The sequence below is a fragment of the Scyliorhinus canicula genome, chromosome 4, assembly GCF_902713615.1.
Source record: "Scyliorhinus canicula chromosome 4, sScyCan1.1, whole genome shotgun sequence".
Lineage (NCBI taxonomy): Eukaryota > Metazoa > Chordata > Chondrichthyes > Carcharhiniformes > Scyliorhinidae > Scyliorhinus > Scyliorhinus canicula.
The window spans coordinates 78514302-78540951 of record NC_052149.1 but is presented as its reverse complement, the minus strand read 5'-3'; the positions used below and the strand labels follow the sequence as shown (position 1 = coordinate 78540951).

The following is a 26650-nucleotide window of genomic DNA, read 5'->3' as shown; positions in this document are numbered from 1 at the left end:
CATTTTTCATTTCTCTCATTTCTATTTTCAGATGCCGACAACCTTACTGTATATCCCCTGATTTTCATGTCATGTTTGCAGAGTTTGTCTTTTTTTAACTGCTAACGTTATCTAAATTGTGCTTGACATGCTGCACTTTTCTCTCTGTTGACATTTCACACATTCAGCAAGGCAGCCGACAGCTAATAGAAATACCTAGTGTCCATCGAGATGAATATTGGCAACACATGCACGTTATAATGTTAAGAAATGTTTTGTGGATTAGAGCTACGAAGTGACCTGTCGATTTGTGATGCTAAGACGGTGCAACCTGGCTACAGTAGACACAATCGATTCCAGATAGAATTGTAATATTGTACTCCAGCATTTGTTAGATGCGTCTCCACGGAGCACGGACCTAAATCAAAACCTGGGAGTACAATGCTTCTATCCACCGAATGTTCAAGTATTGGGAGAGCACTCGTGAGTTCGACAGTACTTGAAGATCATATGTCATCCTTTCAAGCGCTGGATTTGACATTGGCAAAGTTTTCTAACAAATTACAATGAATCTGTCCACTTCCATTAGACAATGCGTTCCATTATAAATTATATAATTTATTTAACTAACTGATACTTTTATCGACAGGATTACAACCATACCACTGTAAATTGTATAAATCATAAATCCGCACCAGTATGGATTTTGGTTTATTCGGGGCACCGTTATAAGCTCTGCTTCGGAGCCTTCTGCATTCTCAACAGAAGAACTACTGTTTCTGTTGTTTCTTCCTTCTCTGATGTGTGCTGTAAAATACTCCAAAAAGGAAAGGAAGTTCGACTACACAAGCGAACACCCAGCATTAACCCTTTACTCCAAAGTATTCCCTGTACACTGGCAAAGCAAATTATAAAGCATCCCCTCGCAATGATAACCATAAAAATGGGACGGTCAGAGTATTTTGATGGTAGCTTATTGTGTCTATGTTAATGTTAGAATTATTTGTTGTTTTATCTGTAATTTGCCAAAGACATTTCGAATAAACTCGCCATGAAGCTCTTTGAGATTGAACGGAGGGAAGTATGAACGCGATAATGACATCCAAGTCTTTTGGTTTCTTGAAGGATCATTTTGCTGATGCGCCCAGAGAAGGTGTCCATTCCATATGCGCTGCCCTCGGTACCACCCCACCATTATGATTAGAGCTCGCTGCAGTATTTGCCTTATAGTACTGACGGAGTTATTTGCATATATTGGTAATTATGCCGCATCTATAAGACACGGGACCATGTTATTTTTATTTTGCCACGTACTGAGCATGTCAGGTGCACAAAACAAATAATTCCCCCTCGGGAGAACATCACACAGGTTTTGTCCTACATTCTGAATTCATACACCAATAAACATCGCTTAATATAAAAATTCAGCTTTGTTTATATCAAATAGCTTTAATAAACGAAATAGGACAATAAAAATGAACGGTTCCAGTGTAGTGCAGCATAATGAGGGAAGAATTTAATTAGCGAATGTCCATTCCTCAATATATGGTTTTCCTTTTTTAAGGAGTGGAACTGGACGAACTCCTGTGACAGTGAAAACGTCTCTTTGGGACACGGAGCCCAGAGAAGTGTCAGCAAATCCCATAAAGTGATTCTGGAACTGAATGGTGCTGTTTTATTGTTTAATTTACAGCCATCTGAAGATTTTAACCGCAAGAAACAAACTGAAAATAAATCACATGAAGATATTATGTGACTGCAATATATCCTTGACAATTCATTTGAAAGATAAATAGACTTATGTTTTTGTTTCATATTTCCAGCATCTGCGGGATGTTTAACTTTCCCTTACCATAATTAGAAGCATTTTATTAAAAAATGAAAATGGGACAAAACTGTCAACAGCGACATAACCAGTAGAAATTCGAGCCAATGACTTGGTTGTTCGGACCAGTTAGCAACATGTGCGCTTTCATCCTTCCTTTAACAACGCGTTAAAAGGGGGCAGGGGGGGACTCAAGGTTGGCGCTGTAATGAAAAACGTCTTTTGACACTGATCTTATTGGGCAGAGCACATTCTACAGCACTCAGATAAATCCCGTCCATTATTCAACAAACGCATTTTACACATCTCCCTTTTAGAATGACTCTTCAGGTTAATAGCAAGAGGGGTAACTACTGCCCGCGGAGCATCCTTGTCAATGCAACGCTGCTTATTTCAATTATATACTAATTCAAAAATAAACTCTGTCTAACCTTATTGTGGATTTCTGGCCCGAGATGTGGGAGTTTTTTGTTTGGGGAGGGGGCTGTTAATGGGGGGGGGGGTAAATATTTGGGACATTTCGGTGGTGCCTGAATCGGTCCCACCAAAGCACCCACGCCAGCCTAACGGGACTTGATGACATCTGGCAAACTTCTGCAAAATAAAGGTTTTAAACGCGATTTGAAAAATAAACACGCGCGCCCGTTGGAGGAGCAATTAGAAACCGTACAATATCAGGTTAATAAACTTCCTGGCGAGTTCATTTGACGTTTCCTTCCGCGTCTATGAGTTCGACTTTAACAAATAATGGGGAGAGGGGGCGGGGGGAGGGGATTTAAAGTTTTCTCCAAACAGATGTTGAGAGAAGTCTCAATTCAATGATATTTGTAGATGAAAAAGACAGACATGTTGCACTGGCACCGAACCGGCCGCCCAAATCTGGGGAAAGGGTCTGGAGGGAAACTAATGATGAAAAAAAAAACGTCTACTCCGTCTCAGTTGCCTTAATTAAATGCATGGAAAGAACCGAGAGGCTCACATCTGGTTTCAATATGGATCTCTTTGATGGCATCAAGTGTTCTTTTCCCATATCAGGCCGCTGCAAGTAATGGGATGTCTATTGCAGCGAGGAGTCCAGACTCCTGCCATTTCCACACATGGGCTCCCTTCACTCCTGTTTCTGAAACCTCACGCAATCTTTGTAATGAGTGAAGGGCATTGAAAAAATATAATGACTTCATCCCCAGTGCTATCATATATTCAGTCAAATTTTAATAAAAATGACAAAGGTGGACTCCAACTGAACTTTTTAAATTTGTTTTTTTTTTGCAATGCGTTTAAAAAACACGGAGATAGAAATTGCCAACAGGGAAAATAAAAAAGCGCCTTTCCCTGAAAGCTCCGGTGCCCTCCCTCTCTGACCGCTGTTGCGTTCTCTGTACGTCCAGTTATAAAACTGAAACAAAAGCTAGAGAGAAAAAAAACCCTGGCCAGGCTGCTTGCAGACAGACAGGCTCTAGCAATAGCAGTGTATCGCTGGAACCCGCTCGAATACCTAGAGACGCGGAGCCTCGTACAACGTTCAAACACAAAGGGTAGGCTCTTTTTTTCAGATCTTCAAACAGTTCCGAAATGAAAGTTAGGGCCCATCGGATTTGCCTTTTACTCGCCCCTTCACGTTGATTTGGCGCGTCTTGTGGAGGTGAGTACATGGCCCTCGTAATATTTTCTTTTGCCCTCAAGCGAGGAACTATTTATGGCAGTACGCTGAGGGAAAGCGGATTTTTTTGAGGGGGAGGGGAAAAGTGCCCAGCGATTGGTATAAAACATGCAAATTAGTCCTTTAACCGCAATGCAAAACAAGTCTGGCTGACTTGACGGATAGATAAACAAGCTCACTCTTTGATGTATTTTTCTGGCTGTCAGTTTCTCCTTTTTATATATTTTTCAGATGATAATTACGTCTTGTTACGAAATACAAAGGGATCCGAGGGCAGATTACAAGAGAGCAAAGGTTTCATTTGCCCGCTCTAATCAAAGTGGTGGGAGTGCTGTGATGGAGAGGGGTCTGTAGAACGTCAGAGGCACAGAACACAGGGGCTTTGCCACGTAATTACAGGCTTGTATTAGCAGAATCTCGTCTCCCTGGGGTCGCCAATTTTAATTTATTCGGCGCAAAACAATCTCTGGACGGCACTCGTGCTGGCTTTTGAAGTGCCAGAAAGGCCTTTTTTCCCCTGCAAGGAGGAAAAGTACTGCACACTTCAGAGTTTCTCCCGCCCCGAGACGTTCAGCAAAAAAAAAACTTTTCTTGCCTCCTGTGGTGTCTCCTTTCTAAGCTGGAGTAAGTTGAGAAACCTCACTCGTACATCTGCAAAACATCATTCTTTCTAAACTGATGTCACCTATGTGAGTCAAGGAGAAGGAAGGACAACTTTTCTTCAAGTTCCTCTGAAGTTGGCTATGTGCTGCTGTTGCATGGGCGTCGGAACAGAGATCAACATTAAGGGAAGTTTGCTGATTTTTTTGATTGTTTAAAAACGTTTTGAGTCTCCCGGCGTGCGGTCCAAGTGTGTGGAGGTCGCCTTTCTCGCTACGTGTTGCCTAAACTGGAGACGAAGGGCGCCGAGGCTCGGGAGGTTGCTAGAATCGGAAGAGATATTTTTGTTTCAATAAAAGATTTTTTTAAACATCTAAGCCATGACCTCGAATTATCCCCATGTAATGGACAGGCAGACGGCCTCTGTGCCCAGTCGCTTGGAGAACACTATCACGGCCAACATGGACAATTTACAGTCCAAAAAGAACTTCACGGTGAGTCACCTGCTGGATCTGGAAGAAGTGGGGGAGATGAACCTCCAGCAGGCCGATGAAAGTGTGAGTGAGGCAGGCAGGAAACTGCTCGAGTCCCCGGCGGTGACCAGCGGCAGTGACACTCCCCAACAAGAAAGTAAGTGTGAACAACCAAAAAAAGAAACACAATAGGCGACACGGGGTTACTAACGGGATTATCACTGTGGCGCAAAGAGGGATCATCGCATTAACACGTATGTGTAAATGTCATGGAGCCGTTTGTTATTACCGAAGTGTGGAGATACCGCTTGGCAGAGTCCCGAGGCGCCTATTAGGAGGCAGCTGGAGATAAGAGTTTTCTTTGGGAGGGGGAACGTAGAACGATCAATTTAAAGATCTGGCAATACAGGATCTCACCTTTAATAGCAGCACTTCCCGCATTCTGCTTCATTTTTACGTTAAAAATACATTCCTATACAATATGGCTTTACGCAAAAGTTCACATCCGAGATGCAGTGGAGAATGTTCACTGGCATCAAGGCCGAGTACCGCTCGCCCTACACGCTGTGAGTCCCAGCTAAATAGCGTTTCATAAGGTACTCAACAAATGCAGGTATGTAGAAAAATGTAAAGGAGGCATAAATGAACGGGAAACACACCAGCCGCCAGGGACGGTAAATGGAATATTTTCAGACAATAATGTCACAGTCCAATGTGAATGCTGGAAAGGTTATAAAGTGGTAGGCTATCACCAGCTGATGGTTCGCATTGCTTCACTGGGAACTGTTACAAGCACATGTACATTTGGATAGCAACATTAGACACAATTGCTTTGAAAATTCGAGGAGCATTCTAAATTCGAAGCTAATTGGGCGAACGCAGGGGTTACATCGTCTCGCCATTCAGCAAGGTATTGCCTCCATTAGGAGGAACACATTGCACTTTGATAGCTCATTCTTTCGGAACATGTGTAGGCATTACAAGTGGACAGATTGAATTTGACAAAAGTGCTTTAAGTGTCCCCACAGACAACAACACTGGTAATGACAGCTAATCTGATTAGTTTGATAAATTGATTTGTCATGCATCAGCGATAAAAGACGACATCTTTGTTTTCAATGAATCATGCCTAGCAAAGCTAAGGAAACATTTACTTCTCATTATCCACGGCAACACGCCGGCCAAAACACAAATCGCGCACAAAATAACTCTGATTTCTATCTCTTATGGAAGTAAAATAATATCATCTCCAGTAGGACTTGAACTTGCTGCAAGGTTAGTCTATATATTCGTAGAGTCTGAGAGGAGTCAATATAGGAATGTGTGTGTAGACACAATTATTTGAAACATGCTTCTTACATTATATACAGGTTTTGTACACACAGGGAAAATAATATCAGTTCAGAAGTAATTTAACCTTCAACAGTTTATTTTATTTCAATATTTTATAAAGTTTTAAAAAGTTAAAAGGACTAAAATACTTTAATTGGGTTCTCTTCCAGTGCTGGCACCAGTTTGTCAATAAAAGATAAGGGGAAAGCGTGTAAAATTCTGCATTTCTTTCATCCTGATGCTGTTAAGATAAAGATTGTTAGAAGTTTTCCGACTGCCCATGGATCAGAGTGAGTTTGATGCTGTGCCTGATTGATGTGAGGTGTTCAGAGCGTGCCTCGCGCTCCCTCTCTCTCTCTCCCTCCCTCCAGAGACCTCTACTAACCATTAGATACGGCTTGGGGAGCGAGTTCAGCTTGAATTCATCGGCCCCCACCCCCTTTCCATCTCTCTGACAGCACAGCAGATGTGGATCGGCGCCGGCAATGTGCCCCTGACCGGAGATCTGCCTTGATCCTCTGGTCTGAGAATCTGCCCCGAGCAACAGAACTAGCCTGACATTCTGAAGAAGGCCCCGGGAAGTGACTGCAAACATTTTATACTTTATAGTTCTTCACTACATTTTAACTACCCAATTATGAAACATTTTGATGGTTAAGGGCATTCTGTATCAGTAATGAGTTCGTTGTGCCAGTTATTAACCCAGGGGGCTATTGCAAGAGAGGAAAGGAGTCTTGCCTTATCAAGTTAAAATTTGTTTTCAGATGGAGGCCCGTCCTTCCCAATAAAATTCATGGTTAAAGGCTCAGAATTAGCTGCTGGTCTCCAATTTGAAACAATATTTGATCAATTAACCACCACCTTTAAACCAAGGCCTTCAGAAGGTAATGTGAGGAAATTGTCTTGGAATAGTTGATCCTGGATTTCGCCCCCCTTTGTCCCAACCAGCCAGTGTCACTCGACTTGACTTGTCCGCAAAAGCAGTATGAGGATTGACTAGAAATGGAACAACATAATACCTGTACCAATTCTACATGCATCGGAAACATCGATTCTTTTGTATTTTTCTACTGACAAAGGCTTTAATTTGTACAATACGCAATGAACAATTCCAGAGCGTAGGTTGCTTAAAGTTGAGCTATAGTTTAGAAGAATTGACATGGTATTAATTATTCACAATGTCCGAATATGTTTGAGTAACACTCCTATCAACGGCAGCACCGTTATGTAACCTTTTAGCAGCCTAGATTTTTTATGTAGATTAGGAGGCAAACATTCCGATTTGTGATCGCAGAGACAACGTTTGTAATTTGTTTATATCAAGAAAAGATGTTATTTATTAACCTGCCTCACAACCTTTAATTATCGGTTACAGATGTAAATAATTATTTCATATGTTTAACAGAAAGAATCATTTTGATAGAGGTTGGTAGGTCTCCAGCGGATTTATAAGGAGATTGTCATTGCTGGAGGCTCGATCTTTGGTGCTGAGTCAATCCGTGTATCAACTGTTGCTCTGATGTAGCCGCCAAGGAAATCACAAAGCACACATTTAGCATAGGAAGAACTGGAGGCTTCGTACTCAAGATAAAGAACCCATGAACATGTATAATGTAACAGCATTTAAGACAGAGACTAAACAGGGGAGGGGCGGATGCACAGCATGGGTCACAACAGAAATCAACGACCTTAACAAGGCCTAAATGCACAGAGCGTCCAACCGAATAGTTCTTCAGACAGCATCGCCCAATAGTCCATTTTTTCAACGAATGTGTAGCACACGCCCATCAGGCAAGCTAACTATATTCTTAAATCGGCATCCACCTAATCTACTACTAGAAAACGGCATTACCGTTAAACCTCACTCCTTGCTACATGCCAAACATCCGCCATGTATAACACAGACACAGAACAGGCCCTTCGGCCCTTGATGTTGTGCCGAGCAATGATCACCCTACTCAAACCCACGTATCCACCCCATACCCGTAACCCAACAACCCCCCTTAACCTTACATTTTAGGACACTACGGGCAATTTAGCATGGCCAATCCACCTAACCCGCACATCTTTGGACTTATATTTGGACTGTATAGTTGGCAATTTTTAATGCAACATGGAACATGGATAGATTGTGAGATACAGTTAATTTATATATGTAACTCAAATCCATCGTTTACGACATTGTTTATCAATATGCTGTTTTAGGCCACTGGCAAATCATCCAGAACTCTGGAATTGCTCGGTAACTTTGCCACGAACCTTGATTTTTCAGTGGTGGAGGTAGCCATTTCATTGCAGCTTACTTACTGAACGAACAGCCATTTGATCGACAAATAAAATACATTAACTAAATATTTCTCTAATCCCCACGCAAGTTTCCTGTGCTAGGAAGTTCCCTGTCGTGGTTTCAGTTCCAGTTATAGCTCAGGCAACCTGTAAAACTTGCGACAATATTGATGTTCAGTACGGTTTAAGCCTCTCATCAATCAAAGCAAAGACACGGTTTTGGAATTGGGAATTACAGATAAAACAAACGGGGTATTCTCTTAATGAAAAGATGCAGCCCCGGGCATTCAGGAAAGTAATAAGGTTGGAAAAACATGGAGAATGAAAGCTCTATTTTATGACCCAGTTGTGATTTATAAACTAATACTCTTTCAAGGGAGCTCGAAAAGCAACAGGAAAGACTCATCTGATAAACTGAAGCCGTCTCATATCCCAAGAATGCTAAAAACTCTCAAAGATACCGACCATACGCGTGCTTCGTTTAATAAATGATTGCTAGGAAAGACATGACAGTTTAATCTGGATATTTGTCACTCGTCGAATATGTTTGAAAAGCTTTTCAATGTCAAGTCCCAAAGAAAATTGAAATGGGGTGTAGTGGCTGTACATTTAATCTTGCACCCCATTTCGAATTGAGGGCAGTCACCGAATGGGTTTGTTTAACACAATGGTGGCGATTTACCGAAACAGGCGGACACTTGTCCGGGTAAGTAACATGTAGTCCAGCAAGTCAAACTGCGATGGTGCCCAATGGCAAGTCTTAAGGCCCCTGTACTTCGAATAGGTCTTTTGTCTCTTTAATTTTCTGAGTGCTAACTGATTAAACGGTGCGTGTAATTCTTTTTTTATGGAGTGTAGGTGATAAAATAAACACAGAGCAGAAGAAGAAGCGGAAGCAGAGGAGGAACAGGACCACCTTCAACAGCAGCCAGCTGCAGGCTCTGGAGAGAGTCTTCGAGAGGACGCATTATCCGGACGCCTTCGTACGTGAGGATCTGGCCAGGAGAGTCAACCTCACCGAGGCCAGAGTCCAGGTACCTTTTTATTCTGTCTAATATTTGTATCAGAGTTGCAAGTACCTGCTACAGTTTATTTGCAACCCACGCCATTTGATATAATCCGATTGCGGCGGGGGGGGGGGGGGAGGACAACGAAGGTAAAGAGGTGTTTTCACAGATCATTCACTGGCCACACAGGAAACACTCATTGTCCGTGCCAAAAGCACCCGGTCACCAAATAACCTTGCCCAACTCTTTGTTTTCAATTCAGTAAATTGTGTAAATTGAAGTGATTTTTAAATAAAGAACAAAGGCACTGCCGTTTTGTTTTTAATTTACCGCCAATGTCGTACAAAATAACAAATCACTTCGCTAATATGGAAACATGGAAGCAGTATTATCCTTATAGGATGAACCAACGCTCTATTTTGGGATGTTTATTTCCTCCAACTGCGAACCCAGTCAGGTTAGATGTGAACACACAAAGTTCGCAAACCCCTTTATACATCATGTACACCAGTGTTTTATCATTTTAATTGAAAGAGCGCGTGAATCAGTAACTGTTGGGTGTTCAGGATGGCAAGAATTTCCTTGCCACTGTTATCTCGAACTCTCTACTCCTATCGAGCCGGCACTGTCTTTCCCCCTTCTTGAAATCAAAGCTCAAACAACAGAAGTGTCGGTCGGCATTACGTCGAGCGAGTTCGGAAGCTCTGGAGAATGTTAGCATACAGGGAATGGGATTGAGCATCAGTGCGATTGGAACCAGATCATTCATTGATCTCGCTGATCAAGCCCTGCATTCAACCCCCAAAGTGAACGCAGGGTTTACAGGAAACTTGAAAAAGGATATATTATTAACTTGAAGGCTAGCCACACACCCCTGCTGTCTGAACCTGGCTGCACAGCATTGGGCCGTGTATTTCATACTGAGGAAACAGTATTTTGTTTCTGTGGGCCCGAGCTCTGATTTCTGAAACCCTACAATTGATGCACATTTCTGCTTTAATATTTTATTTAAAACTATATCATCAACCGGGACTTATGAGAGAAAACTGCCAGCTAACTTAGATATAACATTGTTGCTTCAATAAACACATGTACTGCTTTTTGTAAACCCCATTGTGAATGGAAAATGTGTGACACAAGGCCCGTATAAACAGAACAGGAGTAGGCCATTCAACCTTTCCATCCTACTCCACTAATTAATACGATCATAGATCTAATGCTCACCACATCCACTTTCCTGCCTTCTCTGGGTAACCCTTAATTCCATGTTTCGTATGTGTGCAGTATATGGATAGAGCATACAAATGTTTGGGTGGTGTACACAGTACGAAAAGATAGCACACACATATTGGCATGCAGACAATGCTAGGTCAGGAGGGTCTGTAACTATTTGCTGAAGGAGAGAACCACAATTAAATATTAGAGTTAATTAATCATTTCATTTCATTAAATATTAGGAAACATTGGAGACAGTTCTCGGGCAATCATAGGTTTAAATGCAAGAAAACTGTAGGTTGAAACTGTTAACTAAACAATAGATATCTTTAGATTGAGAAGCAAGTCCCCAAGCCACATAGTGAATAAAATTCTGATCAATGAGTCAAAAACAGCAAAGCCACTACAAAAGGAAACATTTTCACTGGTAGAGTGTTGTCCAATTCCACCCTTATGTTCTTCTCAATTACCAGTGCAGATGGATGGTTACATAAGCTGTGTTCAGTGCAGAAGGAGGCCATTCGGTCCTGGGAAAGAGGACCCTACTTAAAGCCCACGCCTCCAACCTACCCAATTTAGGATGACCACCTAACCTGCACATCTTTGGACTGTGGGAGGAAACCCACGCAGACACTGGGAGAAAGTGCAAACTCTGGAATTGAACCCGCATCCCTGGAGCTGTGAGGCAACAATGCTAACCACTGTGCCGTCCATAAATATGTTGCATTGTTTGGAAGGGAAACCGGCCTCAGCAAGAGAACCACTCCACAAGCCCCATATTGTGTCGGCCTTGACACAAAATTGACGCTTTGCTGAAATGCCATATCAGCAGTTTTTAGGCAGGATTGGAAGCCTGGGAGTACTGATGCTTTCATACAAGTGTGAGGAAGGCCAGCCAGATTCCTTCGGTAGATTCGATTACACTGGGGTTAATGATAATCTGAATTAAAATCAGAATTTGCTGGAAGTACTCAGCCGATCAGGCAGTGCCTGGAACAAAGAGTTACCGTTTCAAGTTTGTGACTATTGCTCAGAACATTTCGGAGAATGTTGCCTCGCACCTGGGCCTGCACCTTCCCACTCAGCCGAAAGTAACAACACCCTCCGTCCACCACCCACTGCTCACCACTGTACAAGTCAGATACTTGATACAGTACATGATCCTGGCTCCAGACAGCTCTTGGCAACATGAACGCTTTCGCATGGTAGCCTCTCAATTTCCAGTCAGATATCCCTTCAACTTTCCTTCTATATATTATAATTATTGGCTCCGTTTGAAAAAAAAAAAATTAAACGTCAGGAAAGCTACAAATAATTAATGGGTCAATATGGTTCGGTTTTAGATAGTGAGAGAGCGATGGATCCTTGCATAGGTCAGCAAAATCCTTCAACTTGGACCAAATACTCAAACATTTCTGTGTTGACCTGCTCGTTTTAAAAACCTGTAATACATAACATTGTTTGTTCATAACATTGAGTTTAGTTTGGCAAACCCAGTAAGATCTTATCAGCGACTCGACTCTAAAGTAATCCCAAAGTACTACAGCATTCCAATGCCGTGCCCAGGCGCGAAGTTGACAAGGTACTGATTGAATTGAATAGTTATAGGCATCTGAAAATGATGAAAAATTTTAAATAAACTATACTTCATATATACAACTAAATCCACATGTGAGAACATAAATTAGTTGCGATCTAATTGAGAATAAATCTATTTATCAGGCCCAGCATGCCTTACCAGTTTTTAATGTGTCAGAATGGCTTCAACAGTGTCAAAGAAAATGAATTTCGTCGGCCATTTCGAGGTTGTTTTTAGATTGTGTTTGTACAATATTACAGAACTCTTGCACATGAACGTCTCAGGAAAAATATTCCGCTGAAAAAGTTTAACGCGTGTTTAAATGTAAATTAATCCATTCGAAGAACGTAATGCAATGGAACAGGTACCCTGAGAAATTATTCTATTCAAAAAAGTGGATTGTCCGTAATTTAATAAGATAATCAGTAAAATCAGTAGGTTATTTCATTTCTATTGAATCTAAGAGTTCAATTCGTGGGCTCTTTATATGGCCTAAGGATCGGGCCAGCTTGGGAGTTTGGGAATAGTGAGATAGCAATTCCTTTCTTCTGGGAGAGTGAATCCACTCCTACAATCAGACAATTCAAAAGGCACAACTTTGTGTTGTGCTAATAAATGAATATTTTGCATCCCATAATGGAACCCCTTTGGAGATTGTGTCAATTGTGTAATTTCTCCTGATGAACTGAATATTACTCCAGCACAGACGTTTCGTTTGAACTCGATACATATCCCAGCATAAAGCAAAACGAGTGAGAGGCCTTGTGGGCGTTGTTAGAAGTGAACCAACGTTATCAGCCAGAAGTTACAAAGATAGACGGAAGGTTAAATGTTCTGCATTTATTGTTTTATTCTCACTTCTCTCTCAGGTTTGGTTCCAAAACAGAAGAGCAAAATTCAGACGGAATGAGAGAGCCCTGCTGGCCAGTAAAAATGCCTCTATCCTCAAATCATACAGCGGGGAGGCGGTGGAGCAGCCCATGGCCCCGCGTCCAGCGCCCAGAGCCCAGGATTACCTGTCCTGGGGAACGACATCTCCATATGGGTAATCTCTTATTGGTAATATAGTTGTCATCTCTAACCGCAATGCCTGCAAATTGTCCAAAATAGGCGCAACAAATTCCTCCTGAGCAGTCTCCAAGCTCAAAATTAACTGTCCCAGCATGATTCCATAGGTAATATCATCCACACTCTCATACATATAAATGATTATACATTATGCCGTGCAAATCTCCTTCAACTCACACAACCAGAATTAACTTGCAATGTGACCATAAAATCACATCTCCTGACATATCCCCTTTGATTAATCATTGATATGAATGTCATTTGAAAATGTGTTTAATGCAATCATTTATGAAGAAAGGAGATAGATACAGAATAATAAATACCGGTGAGGATTATATAATTAAATAATCACTTTTACTGACATTATAAGGGTAACTGCATTTCAAATTAGTTAATTGCCGATGGGCGGTCTCGAGAAAGTGAATGATGTGTAAATGCAAATGATCGCTTTATAGTGGAAAAGTAGGGACATCATTACCTGGAGGAAATGTAATTGAGATCCTGTTGATATACGGAGAGCAAAGCATAATTGGTTTACTCCCTTTATTGGAATCCCAAAGTAAGGTAATAACCTAGTACTCACAGGCTGGTAGTTGTTGCCTGCAAAATGTGTTGGTTGTCAAAATGGTGGCTATGTTTCAATAACGTTCATTTATTTGGCATTGCCATCTAGGTTGAGAGCAGTTCTGTGCATTTAGGTTTTTCACCTGTTGACACTGTAGAGGGAATCTAGCAGAAAACTCGAGGGAGTGAAATCCACAGCAGCCCCAAATAGGCTCAAACCCGAAACAATCACTTCCCCTATAACTCAGTGCCCTCGCCCCACTTGCAGCCTCAACAATGAAATATTTAAACAAATCTAAAATGATGAAGACCTGCACACACCTATTAGTAGCAAGACATCAGTGGCAAAATTACAGTTTATAATGGGAATAAAGTAAAGTACTTTCACGGATACAGAGTTCTGGAAACCCAAGGAAGTTGGGATTAGAGGAATTGCACTGTTCATTATGACAACCAGGAGCTGAGTCATATACGGATTGAGTTTCCACATGGGCATGATGCGAACTAGGCATCCACAGACAGTATTCCAATCCAAAACCATTATTCAACAGATTGAAAGGCCTGTATGGATGACATAATAGTTTACTGATGTCACAGGAATCTTAAATTCAAAATACAGCCATAAAACTCCAATGTTGGGCAGCACGGTGGCGCAGTGGGTTAGCCCTGTTGCCTCCCGGCTCTGGGTCACTGTCCGTGTGGAGTTTGCACATTCTCCCTGTGTTTGTGTGGGTTTGACCCCCACAACCCAAAGATGTTATAGGATACAGAGGGACATAGTTAAGCTGCAGAGCTGGGCTGAGAGGTGGCAGATGGAGTTTAATGCGGAAAAGTGTGAGGTGGTTCACTTTGGAAGGAGTAACAGGAATGCAGAGTACTGGGCTAATGGCAAGATTCTTGGTAGTGTAGATGAACAGAGAGATCTCGGCATCCAGGTACATAAATCCCTGAAAGTTGCCACCCAGGTTAATAGGGCTGTTAAGAAGGCATATGGTGTGCTAGCCTTTATCAGTAGGGGAATTGAGTTTTGGAGCCAAAAGGTCATGCTGCAGCTGTACATAACTCTGGTGCGGCCGCTCCTGGAGTACTGCGTGCAGTTCTGGTCACCACATTATAGGAAGGATGTGGAAGCTTTGGAAAGGGTTCAGAGGAGATTTACTAGGATGTTGCCTGGTATGGAGGGAAGGTCTTACGAGGAAAGGCTCAGGAACTTGAAGTTGTTTTCGTTAGAGAGGAGAAGGCTGAGAGGTGACTTAATAGAGACATATAAGATAGTCAGAGGGTTAGATCGGGTGGACAGTGAGAGTCATTTTCCTCGGATGGTGATGACCAACACGAGGGGACATAGCTTTAAATTGAGGGGTAGTAGATATAGGACAGATGTCAGAGGCAGTTTCTTTACTCAAGAGTAGTAGGGGTGTGGAACGCCCTGCCTGCAACAGTAGTAGTCTCGCCAACTTAAAGGGCATTTAAGTGGTCGCTGGATAGACATATGGATGAAAATGGAATAGTGTAGGTCAGATAGGCTTCAGATGGTTTCACAGGTCGGCGCAACATCGAGGGCCGAAGGGCCCGTACTGTGCTGTAATGTTCTATGTTCTATGTGCAGGGTAGGTGGATTGGCCACACCAAATTGCCCCTTAATTGGAAAAAATGAATTGGGTACTCTAAATTTATTTAAAAAAAAACTCCAATGTTTATTAATAAAATACTTTTACTGTATTTTCTGCTGAAATTGTGTGCTCTGTGCATAATATGTATTGTTTACAATGGCCTAGCTGGAAATAAGTGGAATATTGAAAGTATTCTATTGGGGACACTAAATATTAATCCGGGAAATATATTTTGAATTTATACTCAAAGTCGGCTCCAATATGAGGATTTGGATATTGTGAGTTTTAACTGATGCTAATACCAATAGTCTTCGTATAAGAATAAAAGTTTGGGCCTAAATGCTCCCCGCAAAGTCATATTTAATTCTACAAAATCCCCCCCAAAAGACCACCCTTAACACTTTTTGTGTGTCAGCTGTCCCTCAGTTGGTAGACTCCTCTTTGAGTCACAATAATAAGGTTCTATGTTGAACATCCACTTCAGGATTTGAACATAAAAGCCAAGGCTGATACTCCAGTAATATACTGAGGGAAGTCTGCACTGTTGGAGATGCCATCTTTCAGTTAGAAGCCCCATCTATCCACTCAGGTGCATGAAAAAGATCCCATGACACTATTTTGAAGTAGATCAGGGAAGTTATCCTCAGTGTTCTGACCAATATTTGTCCCTCAGTCAAGATCACAAAACCAGATTACCTGTCATCATCTCAAAGTTGTGTATGGGAGTTTGCTGTGTTTCCTACATTGCAACATTAAGTATTTTGGGCTGTCTGGTGGTTGTGGAAAGTGCTATATAATTGCAAGTTTTTAAAAATGTGGAACAATGTTATCTGAGCCATTAAAACTCATTCCAATTGAATGGAATTCCACACCTCAGAAGTTTCCGCATGCTCCTCCATTGCTTCCAATCACTTACACACCACTTATACAGCGTTAAATAATTGTAAATACACTGGGGCAGTTGTGTAGCTGAATTACATTTCTACCTTTATTATTTATAGAGTCTAAGAGACTGAGTTTAAAACATTCATTATTGGCTATTAATTACACATCCCAATTTCCAGAGGTCTTTTCAGTTGTAATTAGATTCTGTAATTAGGTGGTTAACTTTTTGATGGTTCATCTCAAGTTAGCCAGGGACCAGCTGCTACTTGTTAAAAGAGTTTGCCCTTTGTTAATTAGTGGAGTAAAGAGATCCTTCCCGACTGCATTCCTCATAGCAGTCACAGTTGCATGGAAAATGCTGGATATAAATGGGAGGCAATGAAGATATTGTTGTGGAGTGGCAATTTAGAACTGAAACATATTCAATGGCTGACATGGATCTATTCTTTTCAGTAACTTGCTTTATTCAAAGTGAATATACTTTGATTGAATGTAAAACTTTATGACTTTTACCTGCTGTCAGTATTCAAAATTCCAAGGTTAATGACAATTTATGATAGGTATTGTTTTTTTCAATGAAGTGTTATTTAATTCTAAAATTTATACATTGAAATGCAATCTCTCATTTTCCTATTCTTCGATATGATTTATATACTTTGAAACAGTTAAGGAGGAGCAGCATGTGCACAGTCATTTTCCTTAGAGATATCTAATAGGACATCACAAAATTATGGTATAATGATTTTGTTGGTATAGAGAGTTTGTTACATCTACAATATTTCTATCAATTATTTTAATGAAATTGAATACCATGTTGTCACTAGTGAGCTCTATACAAAGCATCTGCTTCAGTTGCCCCGACCAACACAAGAGAAAAGTAAGCAGATTGAATTGAATTTGATTTATTGTCACGTGTACCGAGGTACAGTAAAATGTATTGTTCTGTATACAGTCCAGACAGATCGTTCCATACATGAAAAAACATAGGACATGCATAAATACATAATGCAAATACATAGGCACAGGCTTCGGGTGAGCATACAGAATGGAGTACTACTCAGTAAAGAAAATGTCTGAGAGATCAGTTCAGTCCATAAGAGGGTCATTCAGGAATCTGGTTACAGCAGGAAAAAGCTGTTTTTGAACTTGTTGGTGCATGTTCTCAGACTTTTTCATCTCCTGCCCGATGGAAGAAGTTGGGAGAGAGAATAACCTGGGTGGGAGGGGTTTTAAATTATGCTGCCCGCTTTCCCAAGGCAGCGGGAGGCGTAGACAGAGTCAATGGATGGGAGGCGGGTTCGCATGATGGACTCTCTGTAGTTTCTTACGGTCTTGGGCCGAACAGTTGCCATACCAGGTTCTGATGCAGCCAAATACGATGCTTTCTAAGGTGCATCTGTAAAAATTGTTAAGTGTCAATGTGGACATGCCAAATTTCCTTAGTTTCCTGAGGAAGTATAGGTGCTGTTGTGCTTTCTTGGTCATAGCGTCAACATGGGTGGACCAGGACAGATTGTTGATGATGTGCACACCTAGGAATTTGAAGCTGTCACCATCTCCACCACGGCACCATTGATGCTTTGCTTTCTGAAGTCAATGACCACCTCTTTAGTTTTGCTGACCTTGAGGGGGATATTGTTGTTGTTACACTATACCATAATCTCATGATGTCCTATTAGATAACTCTAAGGAAAATGTCTACATCCATCCTGCCCCTCTTAACTGTTTTAAAGTATATAAATCATACCAAAGAACAGGAAAGTGAGAGATCTCCCTTACAGCATTTATATTTGACACAATTTAGCACTAGGATTTGAAAGGGACGTTCACTATGACATATATATTACACTTGGGGTATAGTGCAATATAGTAAATACAGTACAGCTACCATTTTTAATATTACACTGATGTGCATAAAATCAGACAGCTTAGTGCACAAGCAACTGAATGTGCATGGAAAATATAATTTAGCTTGGACCCAGGTTGCCTATTGTACACTTTATGAAATTTTTCGAAGCCAACAAAATAATGCACCATATCAATTACTCATGAAAAACAATGTTTGATTATTATTTAGTAAAGTAAAATGCACAGAGAAAACATAATTTTGCTATTTGCACACTTAAATATTTGTTCCCACTTTACAACAAGTGAATTAGAACAGAAATCATCACTGACTGAAAACCACATTATTAGCATTAATCCAGGCAGTACTTCAGTATATGGTGACCAACAGTAGATAGATATTGCATTACTTACTGTCTAGCCAAGCTGTAAAGCAGAACATTGACTGATGTAAATACACTGCATTAGCCATGAATCTAAGAATACAATTTACTTAATAATTGCATTTAAATTGATTGTCTCTTGAAACAAAAAAAATCTGCCACTTTTTATGAAAACCACTTAGTCATCAAAACTCATCTGTAAATATTATTAAGAGTTAGGAGGACAATAATATGAACAACATTGTCCAAAAGAAATCCCTACTTAATAATTATGTTATTTACTTTTTCCCAATTTTCCTTCTATTTGATTGTCCAGTGGCATTTACAGTATCAGTTTGAGTTCAAGTAGTCAATATTTTCTACACCTCTGACACTTTGAGACCATTAACTGGATGATGGAGAAGCATGGCTTGAGGGTAAAGTCTCCCTTCCTTTGGCTAATAATTGGTCATTCCAATAGAGTGGCGCTAATCAATAACTTAGCCCTTGGGGGATTTGAAGACAAAACAGCTTCCCACCATTCCGCGATATAGAACAGACAATTAATGTTAAAGTTATTTCCACAAGGACTTCACAGGTTCCAGGGTCAGCTCTTAAGAGTACAGGGTTAACCCCATGAAATGTTAACTCCACAGTACTAGTAGAACGACAACTTACATTTATGTAACACATTTAATGTATAAACATGTATCAAGACACTTCAAAGAGGTGTAATCTGACAAAACAAGCTTTAGATAATCATTTATCAGTCTTTTATATGCAAACTGTTTACATTCTAGTCCATTAATACTTAATATATAAGCTTCCAGGTCAAACAAGGTCCCAAATCTCTAATCCTGAACACATGTTGTCTAGCCTGTGCAAATGGATCTCATTGTGCATAATCATTGTTAATACTTCATATTTTGAAATAACCAGCACAGATCTCTTAATATATACTTACATAATTTCTATAGTCCACGTATGTGTATCCTATCTGATAGAAGTGCTCACCTAATAGATGAACACCAAGAAATTAACATGTGGAAATTCTTACCTTCCTCAGTTTTTTCTTCCTATAATCAACATGCTTTCAAGCTCGAATTACCTAATTAGTACTTCTGGATTTATTCCATTTTCTCTTCTGCTCATTTCAACTTTGGTGGTGTCTTGCAATGTTAGCTTTTGAGCACTTTCTTTGTGCTTTAACATTATTATTAACACAAATTCCTAATAATCTATCTTCTAATTAGTGGGAAGGGGTCATAGTTCCCCAATTTCCAGATATTAGTAGGTAGTATTGTCTGTAAAACATTAATCTATATGCCCTGCCGATTATTTTCGATGTAAAAGTTGCTCGCTAATCAACCCATTACTTGAAAACCATCTCAGTGGGAAGCAGATTGTTTCTACCAGTGGGACTCATCTTACAGATCACATTTCTGGCAAAATTCTGATCATTGATAATTTTACCATCATGGTCAGTGAGTATGAAGTGGGATGGAGAGAAGAAATTTCACACCCATCATGATTTAATCAAAGATTTGCTTTTATGATGCATTTAGTGAAGTCCACTAACTCCTGATGCAGTTGGTGATGGCTCCAGAGTAAATCTATCGGTGAATCTAGAGGATTTTCCCCGTGACTCACTTTAGCCAATCCAAGAAGTTTACTGCTCTTTGTGTGAGACATGCATGTCAGTAGCATTCCGCTAAGTGCAACAGAAAAGCAAGTTAATTTGTTTTAACATTACTGTATCCCACACACAGAATATCTGTCCTGCCAGACAATTTTCCCCATGCATTTTTTGAAGTTTATTTTATTTCTTTTATGATTTCTTTCCTCATATGGGCCCCATGAACCATGATCTCTGACAACCAGAAAGCTATTCCCAAGCCGCAAATCATCAGCCAACAGCTTCAGGTGTTTGAGACAGTGGACTACCATTTCTTCTCTCTTTTTTTAAACAAAATAACTGGTTTCTATTTACCCACTTCCATGTAGTGTGTTTAAATATTGCCTGTTACTGTGAGAAAAATCGTGAGCATAAATAGTTACTCCTAAGCTCTGACAAGTCATCTTATCTCAATTATTACATTTTATTTTATCCCTGGTTTGTTTTCCCTCTTTTTTTCCATTTATTTTCCCCGCTCCTTTCCCAAGACAATTTCGCCAACTTGAACCAACCCCTCCCCCAGTATTTCACCCAAATGACTGTTATTTATGTGTGAACCCAGGCAGTGAATGCTGGCCATAAAAATTGACTGCAGAAGGCATCACAGCCAAGCTAGATCTTGTCCTCACTTGACACTCAAACATGTAAAATACGTAGCAGGAATCAATTAATACAACCATTACAGCAGCTAACATATATAGCGATAGTGATTAGTGTGTGGAACACTAGCAATTTTTCCTGTCACAAAGCGAGTTACTGAGGCCATTTGTAGCATTGCAACTGATGTCCCACTATCAGTTGATTAAAGCCACCTGAAGAATGCTGAAACCGTAAATGTTCTTGCGTAAATGATCCCTTAGTGCAGAATATGGTTGAATCATGTACATCACACTTACCTACAGCCCTGTCTCAGTGCATTTATTAATATGTGTATATGTAATATATACGCACAGACTGTATTATCATGTGGAATAACCCGAAAAGCAATAACCTATTCCTATTGCCTATTACTATTGCCATTTTCACTGCTATTGCTATGAGGAACAGCCTTGAGCATATCTTTTATTTGTCCCAGGACATCCTAATTTTATAACAATAAGTGCCTTGTCCCACAAGTAGAAACTTATCAGTAATTCCCACATACAGGCTTCAAATTTCTTCTCCTGTTTTCTAGCCAGAGGGAAAATAATGCATTGGAGGCAGGGTTTCACAGCATCCATATTATAGTGAAAATTATCTGATGAAACTATGGACTCTATAAGCCTCCTTAATATGTCGGCTAACATACGTACACACATACACGCACACATGGTTTTAATGCTGACTATATGCAACACAATCTGAAATGTATTTATTCACTTGAAATTGAAGTTATTCATTTGGAATGATTGCTATGTCAATAATCTGATGTCAATAGAACCTTATCAATAACCAGTACATCAAGGGTAATTTCCACATTTTCTGTGCACAACCTTTCTAAACAGACTCTATACACTTGAGGATCAACCATACCCTACTGCTAGTCTCTTTGGCCGTACATCCTATTGGACTCCATAAGTCCCATCCACAATTCCTCTGTACATAATGGGTATGTATCAATCACATTAATATACAATGTACCCATATGCCTAGATATAAAGAGCACTGAACAGTAACACTCAGGCAATGTACATCACTTACTTTATAACAGCTGTGGTTCAGATTTGTCAGAGAGCATGTGACATCAGGGATTGACCCATTTGCTATGTATTTGTTTGTCCTTGAGTTTCCTTTTTTTCTCCCCCCTCTTCCTCACTCTCTCACACACATATTTGATTACACACAAAATAAACCTTTATTTTTTCCTCTCTATGAGGGTATGTTTCTTACTTCTCATAGTTTCCTAAGAAAATAAAAAAGTATTTATTCAACTAAAAGGAAGTAACTACTGAGAACAGATATTTACCAGAAGGAAAGATACCGAGAAAGTATAATTGCCAGCTATGCGATTTTTATACATCGTTGTTAAATATAGAAGGCAGGATTCTCCGGTTTCGGGTGCGGCGCAACCCCGCCGGCAGTGGGATTCTCCCTCCTGGCAGTCGGCCAATGGGGTTTCCCATTGTGGGCACCCCCACACTGTCAGGAAATCCACGAGTGTGAGTGCGCTGCCGGCGAAGCGGAGGGTTCCACGGACGGAGAATCCAGCCCAGGAGATTCTATTTACCAAAGCCCTAATAGACTTTCACGGGAAAAATAAATGAATATTATCAATTTAATTGTTTTGTTAGGCCTAGTTTCCATAATGAGTTTAAACCTACATTCAAATTCTGTTTATTCAGGATTATTTTAACCATCTAATAACAAATTACATTTTTATAGCACCTTTAACACAATAAACCCAAGGTGCTTAGCAGGAGCATATTAAAACAAAATATGACACTGAGCCACATAAGGAGATACTATTCCAGATGACAAAAAGCTTGGTCAAGGAGGTAGGTTTAAGTAGTATCTCAATGGAGGAAAGCAAGGCAAAGAGATGGAGAGGTGTAGAGAGGGTATTCTAGATCTTAGGGCCTAGGCAACTGATGATTAAAGCTGGTGATGCTCAAGAAGCCAGAATTAGATAAGCACAAATATCTTGGAGGGTTGTGGGGCAGGAGGAGATGATAGAAATTGGGAGGGCTGATGCCATGGATGGACTTGAAAATAACAATATGAACTTTAAAATCCAGATGTTGCTTGGCTGAGAGTCAATGCAGCTAAACGAGCACAGGGATGTTAGACAAACAGGGATGTTAGACAAACAGGGCTTAATGTGGGTTAAGAAATGGTTGGCAAAGTTTTGGACGACCTCAGGTTTTTGGAGGGTACAATGTGTAAGGCCGGCCATGAGTGCAGTAGAATAATCAATTCTAGAGATAACAAAGGAATGATCGAGAGTTTCAGCAGCAAATAAACTGAGACAGGGGTGAAATTGGGAGTAGTTATCGAGGTGGAAATAGGCTATCTAGTGACAAAGTGAATTTGTGGTTGGAAGCTCATCAAGGGGTCAAATATCACGCCAACTATTAAGATCTTATTAATAATCAAATTCCTATATCTGCACCATTTAGAACAGTATTAGTCATCCTGACAGCTTGTCAATCAACATTTTAGCGATTTGGTTTATGGATTGCATTGAAGGTCATGGGAGCATGTGGATTCAACTTTAAAGTAACATTTCAAGTGAAAAATAGGGAAAGATAAGAATGCTGCATTTAGGAAAGCAATAAGATTCTATTATTTAGAAGTAATGATTAATAAGTGCAATAATGTACTGTGGTGAGACTTTGAAACTGCTTTTGAGTTATATCAGGCCTCTAAGTTCCATTGATTGGTTATGTTGCCTTCTTTAAGTTTAGTTCTACTCCAATTTCAGCACTGATGCAAGAACTTTTCCACATTTCTTCAACACAAAGTATAGTACAATTGACTTAGAATTTGTTGATAATTTAATCTTTAGTGGGTAAGTGACATCTCCTTATCGGTACAAACAATGGGTAACAGAATGAGGTTTCCCCTCAAACAAGCAATTGTTTTTGTTTTGGGTTACGCACCATTCACCCGGAGTTATTTTTGCATTGTATTGAATTTAACTTCAGGAAGGTCTGCCTGCGGGCAACAGGTAGCCATTTTTAAAACAGTAAAAATAACATTTAAAATGATCCACTATAATTTTAATGCTAATTACAAGCTAACAGGTCAGTCAGCTTTTCACTAAACATTTTTATTCACAACCAAATGATGGTGAAGGTTACACTGTTCCACAGTGTGATTTGTGCACATGTGCACAAGGCTCAGCCTCATCTGTGTACAGGAAGGGTGAATCCATATTAATCAGTAATACCAGCTAACATCACTCTAAAGCAAATGCTTGTGTCATAAGTAGTTATGGAACAGTGCTCACAATGTCTTATTAAATAGAATGCATTAAAAGAAGAAAGTGTTCAAAAATATATTTGGAGAGTTGGAGCACTGCAAATTTATTTTCCATTCTGCCGCAGCGCAGAACTTTGTGACAACTGTTGGCATTATAAAAATAATAAATACAACAATCAAAAATAAAAGTAAAATACTGGAGATCTGAAATAAAAACAGAAAGTTTGGGAAAAACTCGGCAGCACTGGCAGCAGCTTGGAGAGAAACAGACTTAACATTTTCAGTCCAATATGGCACTTCTTCGAATCTGCTCTGAAAAAGGATCATATTTATTTCAGAAAATAATCTGAAAGTTGATGTGGTGAACCGAATAATTTCATGGTTTCAAGATTTGTCTTTTCATGAATATTTGCTTGATTAGGGCACTTTTACATTTGTTTGGCAAATAATCATCCTTTCATATTTATAGTGTCTTATGGGTCATTAACATCTTGAACCCCCTTTGCAGAGACAGTTCTTATGTAGATAGAGATAGATAACAAAATAGTGTATTAAAGTGCCAGAAATTCCAAGGGATCTTCATAATGTTTTAAATTAGTGAAAGGTCTACATGCCACACAGGGATATGTGACCCTAAGACACGTGCAGGAGTGTGTGGTGAAATTTATCTGTTAGCATAAGCTAAATTTTGGGCAGTAAAATAAAGAAAGCTTGAAACAATCAGATCACCCCTGTATAAAAGTAACAGTTCTCGAATGCCTCTCTGATGTTCAAAGCCTTTCTGGTTTCTGCTATTTTCTTCATAACATTCTGAACTCAGAAGGAGTGCTTTTTAAAATTATATGGTGAAATGCTTCACATGCAAATTCTTGCAAGTTAAGAGCAGGACGTATACTCGAGTCAATAAGTGGACATGTTCCTGGTTAAATAGGTGAAGATTTGTGAAAGCCTCCAGAAATTCCCATAACTAATGGCAATTTTGTTATTGATCAGAGAGGCACCTGATGCTCAAAAAATTCTCCCAAATGGAGATTTCATTCCTGTAATTTCCTGGAGCGATGGTGTTTCAGATTTTAATATCTTAAGGGGCTCAGTAAATTGGATATGATGGCAGGGTGTTATCTCAGCCATAGGTATCCTGTTATTCATTAAAAGTACGAAACCATTCAATGCATGGAACACTAATGCTGGATCATGTTTGCATCCCTTTGGTCCACATTTTTTTGCAGCTTCAGGAGTTCCGCAACCTCTCTCACGCTATGTTGCGGATATGCTGTAAACTTCACTGGAGCTCCTCTTGCATCCGATTGTGATTCAATTCAGCGCCAGAACTTGTTAATGGGTTACTAGCTGCAGTTGTATTCCCAGCTTCCACCCACTTTTCACTCTCCAGACCTGTGTACCAGCAGCAGAGGCAAATTCAAAACAGTGCAAATGTCCTTAGAGACGGTCCTAAAGAATTCACATCCCAAAATCACTTGTTTCAAAGGGTTAGTTAATTATTGGTGTTGCTTAAAGGGGACATTGCATTACCATACAACATTGAGGCCTGTTTTCTGTGTGAAATGTTTCAAACTAACAAACTATCATGGACAGTGGAGAGTATTAAATTGTGTTCAATTACAAATGGGTGATTTATTTTACAAGATAGCTATGGCATTTGGTTTGTCACAAAACGCTTGCCACATGAACATAACACGTTTTCAATTTTCCTTCCCCAGGTATAAAACTTTCCTAAGACAGGCTCTTGATGTTACTACACACAACTCCTAATTTCCCTCTATATAATATGAAAAACCTGTTGAGTTTGTTGCATATATAAATTCTATAAATTAAAATCATATCAAAGAAAATATGAATGTGTGTTGGTTAATAGTCTGTGTGTTTGTTCCGCAGTGCCATGGCCACATACTCCTCCTCTTGTGCTACCACTAACCCCACTCAAGGAATGAATATGGCCAACAGTATTGCAAACCTTCGCCTCAAAGCCAAAGAATACAGCTTACAAAGAAATCAGGTGCCCACCGTAAACTGAGCACCCTTCATGGACTACAGCAACCACGGGTCCGTCCATTCCCTGCAACCAGACCGCATCAGCAAAAGGTCTCAAGGAAGGGACAAGAACACAAACTACAAACAGCAACCAAATCCCAATACAACAGGCAAATAAAAACATGGACACGCACAAATACTTGACCTGTATAGAGCCAGAATTGCTGATGCGTTTCATCCCTGTGGATTTTTAAATAAAGATAAGAGTAAGATATATTCCAGTTTTGTCAAAACCTTTTCCATCCTGGATTTAAGATACTGGGACACAATTTTCAAACTTTGGCTAGACCAATTGCAAGATTGTTTTGTTGTGCGTATGTTTTAAAGAGGCTTTTATTGGGTCTCCAACTGAGTGTTGTATTAAAGTTATATTGTATTGTTTCTCTACAGATTTTACATTTTGTATCCCATGAAAAGGTTATTGTTAGCAATGCATTTTTTCTATAGAGGCAAGCTTGATAAGGCAATTTTTTGTTGACCAAACAATTTTTTGAAATAAGGCAAATCTGATTTTCTATTCTGTCTACGTCTGTAACAGCCTTTACCTATTCTTAAAGGAGAAATGATTCTTTTGTGTACAATAAAGTAACAAGCACTCAAAGACGTGGGTTTATATCTGACTAGAAATGCATCAATAAATTATTACGAAAATATAGTCAGTGCCAAATGGGTCTTTTTCAAAATTAACTTGTGCAAAATTAACTTGTACATTTCTGTTACAAGAATACTG

General features: G+C 39.9%; 1 protein-coding gene across 3 annotated transcripts; it reads left to right on the top strand.

The window, feature by feature from the left end:
- The first annotated feature begins 4421 nt into the window (after positions 1 to 4421).
- prrx1b (paired related homeobox 1b) lies at positions 4422 to 26575 on the top strand. 3 transcript variants are annotated; one of them, XM_038794560.1, is made up of 5 exons: positions 4422 to 4694; positions 9014 to 9189; positions 12826 to 13001; positions 21453 to 21556; positions 25765 to 26575. In XM_038794560.1, the coding sequence occupies exons 1-4, from the start codon at positions 4445 to 4447 to the stop codon at positions 21523 to 21525; spliced, it is 675 nt and encodes a 224-aa protein (XP_038650488.1). In that variant the 5' UTR covers positions 4422 to 4444; the 3' UTR covers positions 21526 to 21556; positions 25765 to 26575. The 3 variants fall into 3 exon arrangements, with proteins under 3 accessions (XP_038650488.1, XP_038650487.1, XP_038650489.1); XM_038794559.1 differs by lacking the exon at positions 21453 to 21556; XM_038794561.1 differs by lacking the exon at positions 21453 to 21556 and having other exon boundaries at positions 12826 to 13015.
- Positions 26576 to 26650: the final 75 nt, after the last annotated feature.

Bases quoted from the DNA above. Each gene is read 5' to 3' on its own strand.
- prrx1b (XM_038794559.1), top strand. From the start codon at position 4,445: ATGACCTCGAATTATCCCCATGTAATGGACAGGCAGACGGCCTCTGTG. The intron at 9,190-12,825 runs GTACCTTTTTAT...CTTCTCTCTCAG, and splicing joins TCACCGAGGCCAGAGTCCAG to GTTTGGTTCCAAAACAGAAG. The intron at 13,002-25,764 runs GTAATCTCTTAT...TTTGTTCCGCAG, and splicing joins GGAACGACATCTCCATATGG to TGCCATGGCCACATACTCCT.